At 43.6% G+C, this 17,983-nt stretch overlaps 1 protein-coding gene across 4 annotated transcripts in view; it reads left to right on the top strand.

The window, feature by feature from the left end:
- Positions 1-2,900: 2,900 nt before the first annotated feature.
- MAST4 (microtubule associated serine/threonine kinase family member 4) overlaps positions 2,901-17,983 on the top strand; it is a 554,832-nt gene continuing 539,749 nt past the window's right edge. For 2 of the 4 annotated variants that reach the window (XM_075838910.1, XM_075838903.1), the window contains exon 1: positions 2,901-3,304. In XM_075838910.1, the coding sequence (XP_075695025.1) occupies positions 3,092-3,304 (213 nt within the window). In that variant the 5' untranslated portion in view covers positions 2,901-3,091. The remainder of the gene's footprint in view (positions 3,305-17,983) is intronic. The other 2 variants (XM_075838894.1, XM_075838888.1) reach the window with 1 other exon arrangement.

Here is a 17,983-nt window from a genome sequence, read left to right as displayed (position 1 = left end):
ACATATACCCTGATGTACTCCGCACAGCTTACATATACCCTGATGTACTCCGCCCAGTTTACATATGCCACCACATTATAAAGTGAAACACCAGGAAAACACTAAACAAAACTACTACCAAGCACAATCTGCGCTCCAAAAGCCAAATGGCGCTCCTTCTGGTCCTGGCAGTGTGCCCAAACAGCAGTTTATGACCACATATGGGGTATTACTGTACTCTGGAGAACCCATTTAACAATTTATGGGGTGTGTCTCTAATGTGGCACAATCTGAGCACAACACGTTGGGCATTGAAATATCAGATCTGTGGAAAATGGCAATTTTCAATCTGCAACATCTACTGTGTACTAATTTCTGCAAAACCTTTGGGGTCAAAATGCTCACTACACTTTTAGGCTGGATTTAGGCTTGAGACCCGTGATCTAGAGGCACAAACATACTGTCACGGCGCGGGGTGTGGACCCACTGGGCCGTACCGCGTAGCAGGATAGCAGCTGGCCAAACAGGTACAGTATAAAGTCTATAGTCCAGAAATGGTACCTGAGGCAATGTAGACAGTAGCGGTGATTCAGGCTGAAGATAAGGCTCCGGCAGTAGACGGACACCTGGCAGGGTGTGATACAGTAGATGCAGCGGAAGACACAACTCAACTTCAATTCTAGACGGCACAGAGTCACGGTAGCACAGGATACAGGCAGCAGGAACGGGTAACACTGTGAACTGGAAAACACTAGGAGACCATTTGCAAGACCAACTTTAGGTACACAACAACGCTCAGGCACTGATCAAGAGGGCAGAGCCCTTTTATAGTCCAGCAGCACTCTGGAGTTGATTGCAGATTTCCTGCAATTGTGAGCGTACTGGCCCTCTAAGGACATGCACGCGCGCCCTGCGGGAGACAGTCTCTGGACCAGGAAGTGAGTGCCGGTGTCTCTCAGGAGGGAGATGCTGCCAAGAACTCACACGTCCATGGCCGCGGCCGTCAGAGGGTGTCAGAACGACGGGCCGCGGCCATAGACGTTACACATACATATGAGGTATACAGAGTTGTCAACCCGAAAAGGTAGAATAAATAACATTTCTGGTAGTCAAGGGTTGCTTAACTCCTTCCCGACATCCGCCGTATATATATACGGCTCGGGTCGGGTGTGTAGATGTGGCTCACGGGCTGAGCCTACTCAATGGAGCGGGCGTGTTGGTTGTGTGTAATAGCCGACACTTCAGTGTAACAAATAAGAGAGCGGGATCCCACTCGTTTAACACCTTAGATGCCACAATCAAAAGCGACACCTTGTGACATCGCAACCCCTGCCCCACCGTCCGCACAAAATCATTGCGGGGTGCGATTGTTGGCATGCCAGAATGGGGGCCTGAGGAAGGCCCCCAGGTCTGCCAACTTTGTACTCCTATGAAGGGCTTCATCGGAGACTGTCAGTAAAATGATGTACTGCAATACATTAGTATTGCAGTATATCACGCAAGCAAACCAATGAGTAAAACTCCAACTAGTAAAAAAAAAAAGTTAAATACAGTGTTTTTTTATTTAGAAAAACGATAATTTTTGACGGAGTTATGACCTATATTAGCTTTATGCTAATGGACAACTAGGCGTGTTTTACTTTTTAACCAAGAGGGTGTTGTAAAGAGAAGTGTATGACGCTGACCAATCAGTGACCAATCAGCGTCATACACTTCTCCCCATTCATTTACACAGCATATAGCGATGTAAAAAAATATAAATATTAAAAGTTCAAAAACCCCCCTTTTCTCATGTCCCCCCTAGAGTACGGTAAAAAAAATAAAATAAACATAATTGGTATTGCCGCATCTGTAAAAGTCTGAACTATTACAATATATCATTAATTAACCCGCACGGTGTATGTAATCACTATTTTTTGGTCTCCTCATCTCCCACAAAAAAATGAAATAAAAAGTGATCAAAACGTCACCTGTACCCCAAATTGGTATCATTAAAAACTACAGCTTATCCCGCAAAAAATAAGCCCTCATACCACTTAAAAATCGACAGAAAAATATAAAAGAAGTTATGGCTCAGAATTTGGCGACACAAAATAAATTTTCTTTTTTACACTTAGGTTTTTACTTGTAAAAGTAGTAAAATATAGAAAAAACTATATATATTTGGAATCGCCGTAATTGTATTGACCCACAGAATAAAGTTAACATGTTGTTTTAATTGCACGGTGAATTGCGTAAATCGCTGTTTTTTTCATTTTCTACCCCACAAATATTTTTTTCCCCGCTTCCTAGTACATTATATGGCAAAATAAATGGTGCTACGAAAAACTACAACTCGTCCCGCAAAAATCAAGCCCTCATAGGACTATATCGACGGAAAAATAAAAAAGTTATGGCTTTAATGATGTGGGGAGGAAAAAACTAAAATGAAAATCTGAAAAAGGGCTGCAGCAGGAAGGGGTTAAAGATAGACTACTCACTTTTATGATTGCATGTGCCTTGCTTGATAAATAATTCTGTGTAGAATTGCAACTCTTTTTAAAGTCGCAAATCAGAAAAAAAAAAGAAATGTGCATTTTACAAATGTGTCTAAATCCTGGCCAAGCAGTAACCACCTCTACTCAGAAGTCCCTGCACCCGGTGACAGCTGAAACTGGCTCCCCAACATAACCTGTGGCAGTGCCCGGCTCCCCCCTCCCTCACCTGTGGCAGTGCCTGGCTTCCTCCTCCCTCACCTGTGGCAGTGCCCAGCCGGCTCCCTCCTTCCTCACCTGCTGCTTAGGTGCTGCTCGTCTGCCCGCTGAGACTTGTTGCTCGCACCGCCCCCAGGTGCCGTGCTCATTGGCTGCAGGAGCCGCGGGTTGGAGCAGATTCCCCGGGCACGCCTGGGAGAGGTGGAGCAGCGTAGTCCAGTGGTGGCTTTGCAGAGGCAGAAAGGTGGGAGGCTTGCGCATCTCTGAGGCATGGCGCGGCGTGACACTGGGTTCCCGGCTTCTCCACACGTCCAGTGACCCGACATAAAGTATAATATACATATATACCCCATGCGGACACCTGGTGAGCGCCTCTCAGCGGTGCCGGCTCAGGAAGCGCACACTCTGGTCCTGGGGAGATGGACGACAAAGTTTCCGAGGGAGCTGACACCTCCTCCTCTTCATCACTTTCTTCCTCCGGCTCCCAGACTCTGTCAGAAGGGGAGATGAAGGCGTCTGCTGGGGGGAGCAGCACCGACTGCGACTCTGAGGGTCAACACCTCACACAGGAGGAGGAAGGTGCGAGGAGACGTGGAGGGGAGACCGGGGAGCAGGACGAGGCGGACGAGGAGGTGAGAGAGCTACCCTCACGTGTGTGTGTGTGTGTGTGTGTGTGTGTGTGTGTGTATATATATATATATATATATATATATATATATAATGTGTGTATCGTGTCCCTATATCCATCCAAGGTGTGTACAGGTTTCTATACCTATGTATATTGTGTGTTTATATAGCACCAACATATTCTGCAGTGATGTACAACTTGTAATCAGGTCAGTCCTTGTCTCCAATGGAGCTTGCAATCTATTTTCCCTGTTTCAGATGCTCATGCTTATCAAGTATATGTATGTCTACCTATAGAGATATAGGTTATGTGTATATACATAGACACACGTGGAAATGCCATCATGACAACTGCGATAAGCCGGACGTGAGTGACTTGTGTTCCTGCCAAGTTAAATATCTGCGTGTGTGTGTGTGTGCTTGGCATTGCAATATACTCCTGTCATCCGCACAGTGATATACCACGCTCCCTATATACATGATTGTCCGTCGACAGTTGATGGCCATCATGACATCTGTAGTCCTACGATTCATATGGTCAGTTTAAATTTTTTGGATTTTTAAGAAATCTTGTTGTACCCACTTTAAAATTGTGACTGACAGTTCATCGTGCCTATGTACATTGTAAATCCTGGCCATGATGTTTGAGTAGACGGGCGATCGTAACAGAAAGTTTAGTTTATGAGATGCTTGTGATTAAAATTCTATAGGGTGCGCTGGATGTATACACGGAATAACAGTGTTTATGGTATTCTCTGTGTCGCTGCTTGTGATATAGGGTGCACTGGCTGTATACAAGGTATAGCAGTGTTTATGGGATTTTCTGTGCGGCTTGTGATTTCTATAGGGTGTACTGGCTGTATACGAGGTATAACACCGTGTTTGTGGGATGCTCTGTGCTACTTATTGTGATTCTATAGGGTGCACTGGCTGTATACAAGGTATAACCTAGTGTTTATGGTATGCTCTGTGCTACTTATTGTGATTCTATAGGGTGCACTGGCTGTATACAAGGTATAACCTGGTGTTTATGGGATGCTCTGTGCTACTTATTGTGATTCTATAGGGTGCGCTGAATGTATACAAGGTATAACCTGGTGTTTATGGTATGCCCTGTGCTACTTATTGTGATTCTATAGGGTGCGCTGAATGTATACAAGGTATAACCTGGTGTTTATGGGATGCTCTGTGCTACTTATTGTGATTCTATAGGGTGCACTGGCTGTATACAAGGTATAACACCGTGTTTATGGGATGCTCTGTGCTACTTATTGTGATTCTATAGGGTGCGCTGAATGTATACAAGGTATAACCTGGTGTTTATGGTATGCTCTGTGCTACTTATTGTGATTCTATAGGGTGTACTGGCTGTATACAAGGTATAACACAGTGTTTATGGGATGCTCTGCTACTTATTGTGATTCTATAGGGTGTACTGGCTGTATACAAGGTATAACACCGTGTTTATGGGATGCTCTGTGCTACTTATTGTGATTCTATAGGGTGCACTGGCTGTATACAAGGTATAACCTGGTGTTTATGGGATGCTCTGTGCTACTTATTGTGATTCTATAGGGTGCACTGGCTGTATACAAGGTATAACCTGGTGTTTATTGGACGCTCTGTGCTACTTATTGTGATTCTATAGGGTGCGCTGAATGTATACAAGGTATAACACAGTGTTTATGGGATGCTCTGTGCTACTTATTGTGATTCTATAGGGTGCACTGGCTGTATACAAGGTATAACCTGGTGTTTATGGGATGCTCTGTGCTACTTATTGTGATTCTATAGGGTGTACTGGCTGTATACAAGGTATAACACCGTGTTTATGGGAGGCTCTGTGCTACTTATTGTGATTCTATAGGGTGCGCTGAATGTATACAAGGTATAACCTGGTGTTTATGGTATGCCCTGTGCTACTTATTGTGATTCTATAGGGTGCGCTGAATGTATACAAGGTATAACCTGGTGTTTATGGGATGCTCTGTGCTACTTATTGTGATTCTATAGGGTGCACTGGCTGTATACAAGGTATAACACCGTGTTTATGGGATGCTCTGTGCTACTTATTGTGATTCTATAGGGTGTGCTGAATGTATACAAGGTATAACCTGGTGTTTATGGTATGCTCTGTGCTACTTATTGTGATTCTATAGGGTGTACTGGCTGTATACAAGGTATAACACAGTGTTTATGGGATGCTCTGTGCTACTTATTGTGATTCTATAGGGTGCACTGGCTGTATACAAGGTATAACCTGGTGTTTATGGGATGCTCTGTGCTACTTATTGTGATTCTATAGGGTGCACTGGCTGTATACAAGGTATAACCTGGTGTTTATGGGAGGCTCTGTGCTACTTATTGTGATTCTATAGGGTGCGCTGAATGTATACAAGGTATAACCTGGTGTTTATGGTATGCCCTGTGCTACTTATTGTGATTCTATAGGGTGCGCTGAATGTATACAAGGTATAACCTGGTGTTTATGGTATGCCCTGTGCTACTTATTGTGATTCTATAGGGTGCGCTGAATGTATACAAGGTATAACACAGTGTTTATGGGATGCTCTGTGCTACTTATTGTGATTCTATAGGGTGCACTGGCTGTATACAAGGTATAACCTGGTGTTTATGGTATGCTCTGTGCTACTTATTGTGATTCTATAGGGTGCACTGGCTGTATAATAGGTATAACACGGTGCAATCGTTCATTCCAGTCAATATTGATTAGAATTGCAGATTGGGATAACTCCACCGCACGTCTTATGGAATCTACATCGAGGCAGGGGAATGCTGAGACATGCAGAACACTCGGTAATGTTATACTGTGTAATGTGGCAATGCCAGCCGCTCGTTAGACTATATCAGGAGACTTACAAGGCCGTGGTGTAATGAGACTTGAGTGCCAAGACTCGGAGATCAGGCTTCTGTGCCGGACGTGTGTTTTGATTTGTGATGTGTAAGTTATTCTGTCCCTGTCTCACTGCGCTGTAAACCTGAAATAGAATTCCAGCCCATGTGACCCCAGGTAAGAAAGTGTTGTATTCCATGACTTTGATAAATGCCTTTGTCATGGCGCGTAAATGTTCTCGGTTATGGTGGACGAGATTCGCATCAGTCTGCTCGCGGTCTCCAGTGCAATATGTGACCTTTCCGAACAGATGGGAAGAAGTAAAATGTATACTTATAAAATATGAATTCATTACTTTTAGAACGTTCGCTTAAAGTTTTTCACACTTTGACAGGTTATAGAATATAGTGGAAGAGAGGACTATCATTTATCATCTGCATATTTGAGGTTGGTATCACACGGCAGTAATGTGACCCAATTTTAGGGTCTGCATACCATGGCTACTCCTGGACCCTCCACAGTTCTGCTCAACTAAACTTCGATCACCATAGTGCTCTGCGGTAATCTACGTTCAGTTCAGTAGAACAGCAGGGGTGTGGGATAAAGTTCTGCAAAAACTTCCAAATATATAATTTTTCAATTCCTCACCATTTTCTTTTTTTTTTTTTTTAAACTCGTTTTATTGAACTCAATGCTTGCAATAAAGAAAACACAATATTACAGTGTATCGTACATCGAGAGATTGAGAAAGATTACATGCCATTCAATGCACCGTATACACAACACAAAACACATTTCAAACAATTGTTCCGAGTAGCATCTCGGCAAATTAGTTACATGACGTAAGTAAATATACACCAATATACATACATACATGCAGAAGAAAATGCAAAATGAATAAAAATATAATACTCAAGGACATTATCCCATCAAATCTATCCCACACCATCCTCCACTGTCAGCCTGTCCAATAAGGAACACATAGTTTTTCCCACATCTAAGGTCGTAGAGGAGGAGAGCCATCCATCCCAAATCTTCCCAAACTTGTGGAGGCATTTCCTATTAGTGTAGACTACTCTCTCAAATGGGATGACATTATTAACCAGGGATTTCCATTGTGTAAGGGAAGGAGGTCTATCCGCCATCCATCTCAGGACATTAGCTTTCCTAGCCAGAAATAAAGTTTCTCTGAGAAATATACGTGTATGAAATGGGCAACTTTCCTCCTGCAGCAAACCCAACAAACACACCTCCGGGGTTTTGGGTACAGGTACCGAGACAATACCAGTCAAAACATCAAGCACTGTATCCCGGAAGGAACTAATATATGTGCACCCCCAAATAAGATGTATGAAGTCTACCCCCGGAGAGTGACCTCTATGACATTCTGTATGTGGCAACCGACCCATACGATATGTACAATTGGGACAGTCTATTATTGACAGAAGGAGAAACAAATAAATGTGACCCTAGGGCCTCTGACCAATCCTCCTCGGATAAGTTGGGAATAATTGTTTTCCAGGCAGCCTGTACAGAGCGCGTACTCGACTCGGTTTTTGCATTCAGAAGATGAGTGTAAATTGCCGAGATAATTCCCTTGGGTCCCTGTGTCTTCAGAATTCCTATCAACGGGAATTTCGTAAGAGACCGGGACTGTGTTCGAAATTGTGAAGTCAACGCGTGTCTTCCTCACCATTTTCAAGATCTATTTGCTGAGTGAATGGGAACATCCAGAGACTGAAAACCTGATTATTTTACACCGCTGAGTTAGCTACAATTGTACCCAGTTTAGGCAACCCTCGGTGAGCTTAAATAATCTTCAAAGTGGTGAGGAGTTAAATCCCAATGCATATTAAGAAAGTTGTAGAACTTTTTCTCACCATGATTGATGGGGCATTCTAGCAAGTAAGATTTATGGCACATCCCATACAATACTATGGAGGATACAAAACATCCGGAGAGTCTTTCATATTCAGCTGCGATGTTTGCTAAGCATAAAGTCCCCCTCAATGTATTTCTTAATGTTCTATTACAACTATTGCTATGCTCAGATGTGTGTCCGTTATCCGCTAGATGTACCACCATTCAGGTAGGAGAGGATGCGAGGGAAAGAAGCTGACGAGCTGCAAACCTTTATACTCCCATCTATTTACCCCTCCGTTGGACCATTTGGAAGACTACATTGGGGCATTTTTAGACATCGTAAACTTACACAAGGCAGTCAGGAAATGTGCCAAATGTATCAAAGTTGTGTATTCTGTATGATAAATTTAGCACAACGTGCCAGACCCTTTTCTCTTCCTTTTATACCACCTATTGGTTGGATCATTTGGCACATTTTTGGCGCACGGTGTCACATTTAAGTCTTCCCCCTTCCCACACCCCCTTGTCAAGCGTGGCACAAAGTGTCTAAAACCGTTAATAAAGCTGGCGCACAGTATGTATACTAAAATTCTGGTGCATTTTAAATAGTTAATCTCTTTGGTCTGGAACCGTTACTAATGTACTTGGTAAATCTCAAGAATACTTTGGACGTGAACAGTAATTTACGTTTTACTTAAAATTTTCTCAGAAACTTCATGAAAACGCACGGGCCCACATTTATCAAAATTGGCTTAATTATAGAAAATATTCAGGTTAAAAGGTATTCTGATGGATGTGGGTCCCACCTCCTAAGACCTGCATCTATCTCTAGAACGGGCCTCCATGACCCCCCCCCCCCTCCCCGTTTTATCTTCCACTGTCGCTGGTCCCCCGCCACTAGGTTACGAGGTGGCTGGGAGAAAACGCTGTTTTCGTAACGCCCATTCACTCTTATGGGAGTTACGGAACTGTGTAACTCTGCGAGCTCGGCTGTTTCTTTACTCCTGACTGCCACCTATGTCAGTGGCCGGGTACCAGTGAGGGCGGGAGAAGGTGGGATGCGGGGGGGGGGGACCCGCATCTATCTGACATTTATGGCATATCTTGTGGATATTACATAAATGTGTGAGACAGGGAAAACCCTTCAAAGCTAGAATACTTTTATTGACAAATGTTGTGACACTTTTATGATTGCATGTGCCTTGTTTGATAAATTTGTCACAACATACATCATTGCCATTATATTTTTTTACTTGGTAAAATGATGACACTTTTTTTATGCCAGGGTCCATATGGAGTAGAAATACAACTCTTTTTAGAGTTGCAAATCAGAAAAAAAGTAGCATTTTACAAATGTGCCTAAATCCTGGCCAAACCGTAAGCCATGACTACTTTTGACTCTACTTTTATAAACCGATATGCGTGGTGAAAATACTTTACCACCTGGACCCTGTACGATCAGCTGATTGGCTGCCTCCGGGCACCGGATGTCCGTGCCGCAAGCAGATTGCTCCGTTCACAGTATAGCGGCCGTGCCGCAGTACTGCAGCTCTACTCCTGTTCAAGTGAATAGGAGCAGAGTTGCAGTACTGCAGCACAGCCACTATACAGTGTACTGTGCCATCTGCTTCTGACACCAGCCACTGCATAACATCCGGCAGCCGGAACAGCTGATCGCTGCGGGGTCTGGGTGTCGGACACCCACCGATCATATACTGAAGACCTAGGTTATCGGTATGAAAAACCGCCACATCCCCGGACAACCTCTTTAAAGGCTATGTACACCTTTTGAAATAGCGTTTTTGTTTTTTTTATTTTGGTGCAACTTTCTAAATACTTTGTTAAAAATTTTTTGGGGAGATGCGCCTGCTGTGTATTCTGTACACAGAGCAGCTGTAGCTAGCGTTGAGACCTGGATCCGTCAGGTCAGCGGCACTGACTTGTTCAGTGGCAGCGGGTCCTGGGTCTCTGACACACAGGATCCACCTGCTATCGATCACATCTAAGTTATGAACTTAGATGTGATTGGTGACAGCTCAATCCTTCATGTCAGACACACAGGACCCGCTGACACTGAACCCGTCACTCCCACGGACCTGACCGATTCAGATCTCCGTGCTAGCTACAGCTGCTCTGTATACAGATTACACAGCAGCTGTAACTTAAAAAGTAAAAAGTATTTAGAGAGTTGCACCAAACATGCTCATTTTATTAAAAAACTAAATCTATTTCAAAGATGTACATGGCTTTCTAGACCCGAGCTCATGGCCTACCACCAGTGTCATTTTCTGACATTGCCAAGGTTCAAAAAGTTTAAATCCCCTGTAATATAAGAAATCGATATTTTGCTGCTTGGGTGTTTTTCCAGGTCCGACATCTGCATTTCAGATTCTACTCTTTGTTCTTTATATGGACCAACTGATAGAAAAACCATCTAGGCTCTAATAAACCCATTATAATACTCTTTTATAGACCAGTCCTGCTGACAGGCAAATTTGTATGCGCAAGAAATAAAGCTGATTAATCATGATAGTCTCCATTTTATTAATGCAAATGTTATTATCAAGTCTCTTCCATTAATGAACTTGTACCTTTTTGATTAGAGAGCCATCCATCAGTAGGACGAGGAGCAAACACCATGTTGGATTCAGTTTACTTTGGTTTATTTCTTCATGTTCTGATGTCTGTCTTCATTTCTGTAAAGTGAAATATCCTCATATTGCCAATGATAATTTCACGCCTCCTGATTGCCTCACCTCAGAAATCTGCTCTTTCCATGCACAGTAAATGAAGCGTCTAATTTGTAAGAACATCCAGAATATAAGTAGGTCTGAGCTCAAACCAAACTGAAAATTGGCTTTTTCTGGGTCGCCCCACTTAAACCTGCTTGGATTAACCTGATCTGCATAAGTGTTGGTTTTTTTTGGGGGGCGGGGGGGGGTTGGTCCTGAAATGTGGAAATATATATATGTTGCACTGGGATTTTTTTTTAACCTTTGCAAATCTTACTTACAGGCTATGAAAATGTTCTCCTTCACCGTTTAATAGGTTTGGAAATAAATCGTAGCTGTGATATGAAAAATTATTTCACCACTAGCATAATTTTCTAAATGGGTTTTTTTTGTTTTTGTTTTTTTTATGAACAGGATTTTAAAAATTTCCTCCTGGTATGGGAAAAAATGCCAAGGGTGATCTTGGCTAAACTGGTGCCCTCAAGCCTCATGGTTCAGATTTTCAGTCTGGACAGACTGTTCGATGTTCCAAGAAAAACAAGGTAGTGAATGTGGCCCCTCGGACTGCTGTCCCACGAGCTGCTCTATTTATAGTGTGTACGATAAAACAAGTGGCTTATGGCCCATTTTGCACTGGACAATTATCACAATTTTGTTTGTTTACAAACCTTTTCGAACAGTTTTATAAGAATATTTTGCCCAATGTAAAAGCACAAAAAAAAAAATCCCATTGGCACGTGGTCAACTTAAGGCTGGGTTCCGTCAGAGGAGCAGAACAAGAGAAAACGGGAAGCGACGGTTCCGTTGCACTACAGACAGCACTGGCGACCGACTGAACCAATTGTCTTAAATGGGTTCTATCAGCTTTCCGTCGGGGTGTCCGTGGTTTTACCGGAAACAATAGCGCAGTCTGCAATGCAGATATGAACGAGGTGTAAATCAGACCGAAATTCAAATTTGCTGAGTAGAGTTGAGAATGCATTTTTACTCCATTTAAGGCCAGATTCCATATGAGAGTACGTCCGTGTGACAGCCATTTAAAACAACGGCCATCACACGGACTCATGTATTTCAATGGGGCCGATCACATGGCCATTGTTTCAACGGACCGTGTGAAGGGTCTGTTGAAAAAAAGAACATGTCCTATTTTGTTCCGTTTTAACGGATCCCTCCATAGACTCAAGTCTATGGGGACCCGTGAAAACGGAACCCGCATGGGGGCACCTCGGACGTGAGAAATGTCATGTTTTTCACGTCTGAGTTTCCCCAATTTCGTGTGAATCGGGCCTAAGACAGTGGAGCGTGAAATACTTTAATACAGATCCCTTTTTTAGCCCCTTATACGAGGGAAATCGAGTAATGGGAAATTTGTCAGTCGGAAAAGATGAAGTGTCCAAGTATTGTGCTCCAATAATTCTGGCAGTCATTTATTTAGATCCTCCTGCTGGTGATATTGTGTGGGCATTGCAGCTAGGCATCTGTGTCTCGACGGTTTTGTAACACTTCATGGCACCTGTTTGTGATTTCTTATGTCCTACAGATATGATGACAATGACTATATAGCCAGATATAACTGAACCTGACTTGTTTCATCAAGTAAGGGTAATGTGGACCATCAAGATGTGAACCAGAATATAAGGAGTCACATTTTGGATAACTGCAGTTGTTAATAGAATTCACTTTCTTGAAAGCCTTTTCTTACAAGGGTTCCTTCCCCGTGTGTTCCTTCTGAACATAGTATAAAACATCGCTAGACGTCATATAGTCTGATAATCACTAGCCTTCCACATTACAAGCTGAGTGTTTCATGCGTTGGGAAGGCTGCATTGTTAAAACCAGAATGGCATTGTACGTGTAATAAATAAAAGGAGACAGGTCTAATTATCTTTGTAATCTGTGTATGCTAATAACAGTCCTGTAGATTATATTATGCTGGAGTTTTTACCTGTGATGAGCATTGGTCTATATGACAAGCCAAAATCCTGATCAATCACAGATGCCACAAGGGGGTAAGCGGCTATATGAAGACTTGGGGGCTTGATAAATAAGAGAGGACTATCATAGATGTAATGTATTATTCATGGATTGGCACCGATATGCATCTTATGTCATGCTTTTAAAGTGCTGGAGGGTCAGTTACTTGTGAACGTGAAGAATAAATCAATTGGTAAATATTTCCAGTGAGATGCCATCAACACAGTACAGTCAATGGCATCTGGAGTTTCCCTGTAGGTACATTACTATTATAAATTGACCAAATGTGTATGACGTTACCCTGGAGCCAGCTGCAGTTCTCTGCACAGCTGGTAACTGGGAGTGTCGCTGTGCAGGGAAAAATAAAGGTCCTCTGAGGCTGGATTCACACGAGCATGTTATGTCCGTAATGAACTGAACGTATTTCGGCCGCAAGTCCCGGACCGAAAACGCTGCAGGGAGCCGGGCTCCTAGCATCATAGTTATGTACGATGCTAGGAGTCCCTGCCTCGCTGCAGGACAACTATCCCGTACTGTAATCCTGTTTTATGTACGGGACAGTAGTTCCACAGAGAGGCAGGGACTCCTAGCGTCGTACATAAGTACGATGCTAGGAGCCCGGCTCCCTGCAGTGTGTTCGGTCCGGGATAATTGGCCCGTGTAAAAGGGACTTTGGAAGGGGACGCAGTTCCAAATCAGGGCTTCGGCCCCTTCATTCTCAGATATGCTAAGACTTTTTTCAAGACTTTTTAAAGGGATTCTTCTCGACTTTAATATTGAAGTCTTATACTTCGTATAGGCCATCATTGTTTGATCGGTGGGGGTCTGACCTCCTCAGGATTGCCACTCCTTCAATATGCTGTACCCGGAAGTCGGACCCCTACAGATCAAACATTCATGGCACAAGGAATGGCCATCAATGTTAGGGTATGTGTACACACACTAATTACGTCCGTAATTGACGGACGTATTTCGGCCGCAAGTAGTGGACCGAACACAGTGCAGGGAGCCGGGCTCCTAGCATCATAGTTATGTACGATGCTAGGAGTCCCTGCCTCTCCGTGGATCTACCGTCCTGTACTGAAAACATGATTACAGTACGGGACAGTTGTCCTGCAGCGAGGCAGGGACTCCTAGCATCGTACATAAGTATTATGCTAGGAGCCCGGCTCCCTGCACTGTGTTCCGGCCGGTACTTGCGGCCGAAATACGTCCGTCAATTACGGACGTAATTAGTGTGTGTGCACATACCCTAAAAGTCACGGAAAATGCCTTTAATACTGGTTTAAATGCAGATACGTTTGTTTATGAACCCATATCTGTTGTCCATGTTCTTTCCATTTATTTTTTTAAATAGGATATGATCCCATCAATTTGAAGGATAATTTTTCAAAAAGGAAATATGTTCTCGCTTCATCTTGCTGGAATCCATTTTCGTTTTGAGGAAAAATAAAAGATGCATGTGAGCATGGACCTTATATATGGCCTGTAAATAAGCCGGTGAATCAAGGAATACATGCATGATTAATCCATCTCTTCTATTTGTTTTTGAGAGTACATATCACTTTTTTTTAGCACATAAAAAGTTTAAGTCCAGACATTGGTTATAATAAAGATGATAGATAGGCTTTTGTCAGTAATGTATTAATAATGGCCTCTTGTTTGTTGTAAGGGTAACCTTGAAGTGTCTACATTTCCAAATCATGAATTGTCAGGATAAGTGTGTGCACTTTATATAAGTGAAGCAGAGGTGTTCATTTCTTTAGAATGCAGTATTTAAGTATACCAAATTCTGGAAAATCTTATAGTAATACCAGCAGCCTACTGGCTTACGCACCACGAGGAGCATGGTTATATTGACAGTACACCTGTCTCTGCAGTGGGGGGCTTTTAATAAATTATCCATTATGGTGTTGGCTATAGCTGTCAACAAGAAATGCTTTTGTGTAACTTGAAGGAGAGCTGTATAACAGTATCTCGCAATATATTATAAAATGTTATCTTGTGCTGGAAAACTAGCAATTAGAAGTAGCCAGACTGTCCTCCCTTGGGCTCCTGTTACGGAAGTAAGGAAGCTGATATTTATGAGTTTCTCCGTAAGGTTGCTGAATTAGCACTATAGGAGCTGTTTGAAATCCTGGATTGTTTGATCTAACATGAGTTAAATGTATAGTGTGAACATCCCTATTGCTAAATCTTGAGTGTAAGATGAAATGATTTCAGCATACGTGAATAGGATTTTTTCATCTCTAATCCTAGCCAGATGCCTCTCGCCATCAAAAGGAAATACTATAGTTGTCTTTTGTGTATTATATCATACATTCTCCCGTTCAGAAATGTGGACCGCCACAACTTTGTGTAACAACGATGATATTCTGAAATGATGTGCAAAACAAACAAAAAAATATCAAGGGATATAACCTTTAGTAATTTGCCATTAGCTACTGGGCCACAATGCAAAATCTGTTCCAGGTTCCCACCTACCGTGTGCTATTTCTAATACTGGTGTCTACCTATGTGGTAAAAGGGGCATTTGGGCCACTCGGGCACCCTGGCCTGGGTGTGACTATCTCTCTCTGTACCGCTTAGGATCTGTTCACATCTGCCTTGGCGGCTCCGTTAGGGGCCTCAGTCGCAGATCTGGCAGAGATTACTGGAAACCATAGCGGACACCCTGACAGAAAGCTGACGGAACTCATTAAAGTGAATGTGTTCCATTGTCCACCGGTGTTGTCTGTCGCTTTCAGTTTTCCCTTGTTCTGCTCCTCTGACTGAGCAGAACAACGGAAAGCCCCGACGCAGGTGTTAACGTAGCCTTATAGATACGATCTTCAATGACAACCAGTCATTGTTCAGCTTCCATTCTGAACTGTATTACAAAAATTAAAGAGGCTCTGTCACCAGTTATCAATTTCCTGTCTCCTAACGAATCTAATAGGCGCTGTGATGCTGATAACTACAGTGTGATTTGTTTTAAAACATGTTTATTATTTGCAAAGTTATAAGCATTTTTCTAAATATGCTAATGTTGCTCTAATATCCAATTAGGAAGTGACCCTTTCTTTTCACTCTGGACAGCGTCATACAGAAGACATTACCCAATCCGCTTACAGCTTCTCCCCTTTCCCTGCCCAGCAACACAGTGTGATCATATGGTATACAGCTTCCATTCCCGACTGTGTATTTAACTGGCGATATCTCTGGCTGTTTCACACCTAGAACTGCGATCCTGGTGGCATATGGAAGATTAGAATCTCCTCTTTCATATGCCACCAGACCCACTGTTCTGGCTGTTTGAAGTGATCCCCCTTCCCTCTAGCTTTCGTCACTTACACTGTTTGAAGGGGCTTCATGCTGATTGGACAGCTGATTGGACAGCGTTACCTCCCAGTTTTCTAATAAAGACTTATTTACATATTTAGAAAAAAGCTCATAACTTTTAAAATAATAAACGTTTTGGGACACAATTTTCACTAGCATTATCAGTGTGCAGTGGTGGATCATCATATAGGCGGTTTGGGCGGCCGCCCAGGGGCCCAAGGATCCACACATCATTTTAAAAATCACTTAAGAGACTCAGTGCTAGTGCCGCTAATGGCCACTGCTGAGCGAGGGCGGGAGGGAAAGAAGGGGCGAACTGGAATAGAATAGAGCCCTAGCGCAGTGCTTATGAGGGGGAGGGATAGTAATAGCAGGGGCTGGATAGGACTAGCAGACGTGCGTCTGCTAGGTGGTAGGACATGCCCCTCTTTGGTTCGCCTCCTGCCCCAAGCAACAATCGGTAGACACTAAGGGGGGGATTAATTATATAGCATGGGGGGGGGGGGATTTCCATCTAACTCACTGCAGAGGACTCTATGGGGGGATAATAATTTCCCCCCATAGACATTCAGCAGTCAGTTACACGCTCAACCCCCCTCCCCCTGTTGTATAAAAAATACTGAAGGCTCTATGGGGGATTGTGGGGATAACCTCACCTTCCCTTGCAATATAATCCCCCCCCCCCCCATACAGCCCTCAGTTTTCCCATAAGGGAAATGTATGACATGTCCACCTGTTTTTGCTCTCGCTACCTCCTGGCCGCATCCGGATTACATGGTCTGGAGTTACGGAAACAGCGTAGCTTGCTGAGCTACGCTGTTTCCGCAAGTCCTATAAAACTGAATGAAGGTTACGGAAGCAGCGTCGCTCTGACTCCCACCGATCACTAAAACTAAGCGGCAGAAGCACTCGTGTGAGCGCTGAGCCGCTTGGTTTCTGTTTCTGGAAAGCCGAGCAGTTTGAGTACGGGCTCATAGAAAGTCAATGAGCCCGCCCGTACACCATTACTTTTGGCTTTCCGGAAAAAGCAGAACAGAAACGAATGAAACGCATGAGCGCTTCTGCCTCTTCGTTTTAGCGATCGGTGGGGGTCTCAGCACCCGGACCCCCACCCATCAAAAGTTCTGACATGTCACTAAGACTTGTCAGAAGTTTGTTGAACATTTACTTACCCTTTAAAAAGGTGTTAAAATTAGTTTTTATTTGATGTGTTAAAGGCTATGTTAACCTTTTCAAAAAGTTAATTTTTTTTATTTTTTTATAAAATAGTGTATGGTGTTTGGTGCAACCTTTCTAAATACTTATTAAAAATTATTTCCAGTACATACCTCATGACAGCACCACAGGAGGTTGCCCTATTGACCTCTGTAGGGACAGGAAGACAGAGTGGTTAAAAGGCCCCTCCCACTTGCCAGTGTTCTTCCTGTCCCTACAGGGTCAGGACCAGAGAGACGTCGCTCCTGTGTTACTGCAGGAAAAAACTCGGGCAGGGGGCAAGATCGGGGGGTCCGTGCACTCCCCCCTTCTCTTCCCCCTAAAGCCTAGGCTAACACCCCTCGAACGAGAGGTCCCTTAACCTAAGACACCTACCCTAGGCAGGGTTCCGGTAGTTTGTGGGGTTCGGGATTCCCAAGCAGGCTTCGGCCTGGCCGCGTGACCAGGCGGGGACCGGCAGCTCCATAGGTTTGGACGCACCGGCAGGGATCCTCGCTGCGCCGCATAGCTGCACCTCAACGAATAGCCGACCGTAAATGACGTCGGGCTACTTCCGGTCCGCGGCCATCTTGGAAGGCGGGAAATTCAAAACGCCCGCATTTAAATGGACACGCACAGGTATGTAGTTAGAGCTGATACCTCTAACTTGGATTGATTTTGTGGATTGCATATTGCATTGCCTGTTACCTGTCGCGGTATGGAACTTCCTCGTCCTGACGGAACTC

The sequence above is a fragment of the Rhinoderma darwinii genome, chromosome 1, assembly GCF_050947455.1.
Source record: "Rhinoderma darwinii isolate aRhiDar2 chromosome 1, aRhiDar2.hap1, whole genome shotgun sequence".
NCBI classification, from domain to species: domain Eukaryota; kingdom Metazoa; phylum Chordata; class Amphibia; order Anura; family Rhinodermatidae; genus Rhinoderma; species Rhinoderma darwinii.
The sequence above is the reverse complement of the archived record's forward strand: the minus strand, read 5'-3'. Positions and strand labels throughout refer to the sequence as shown.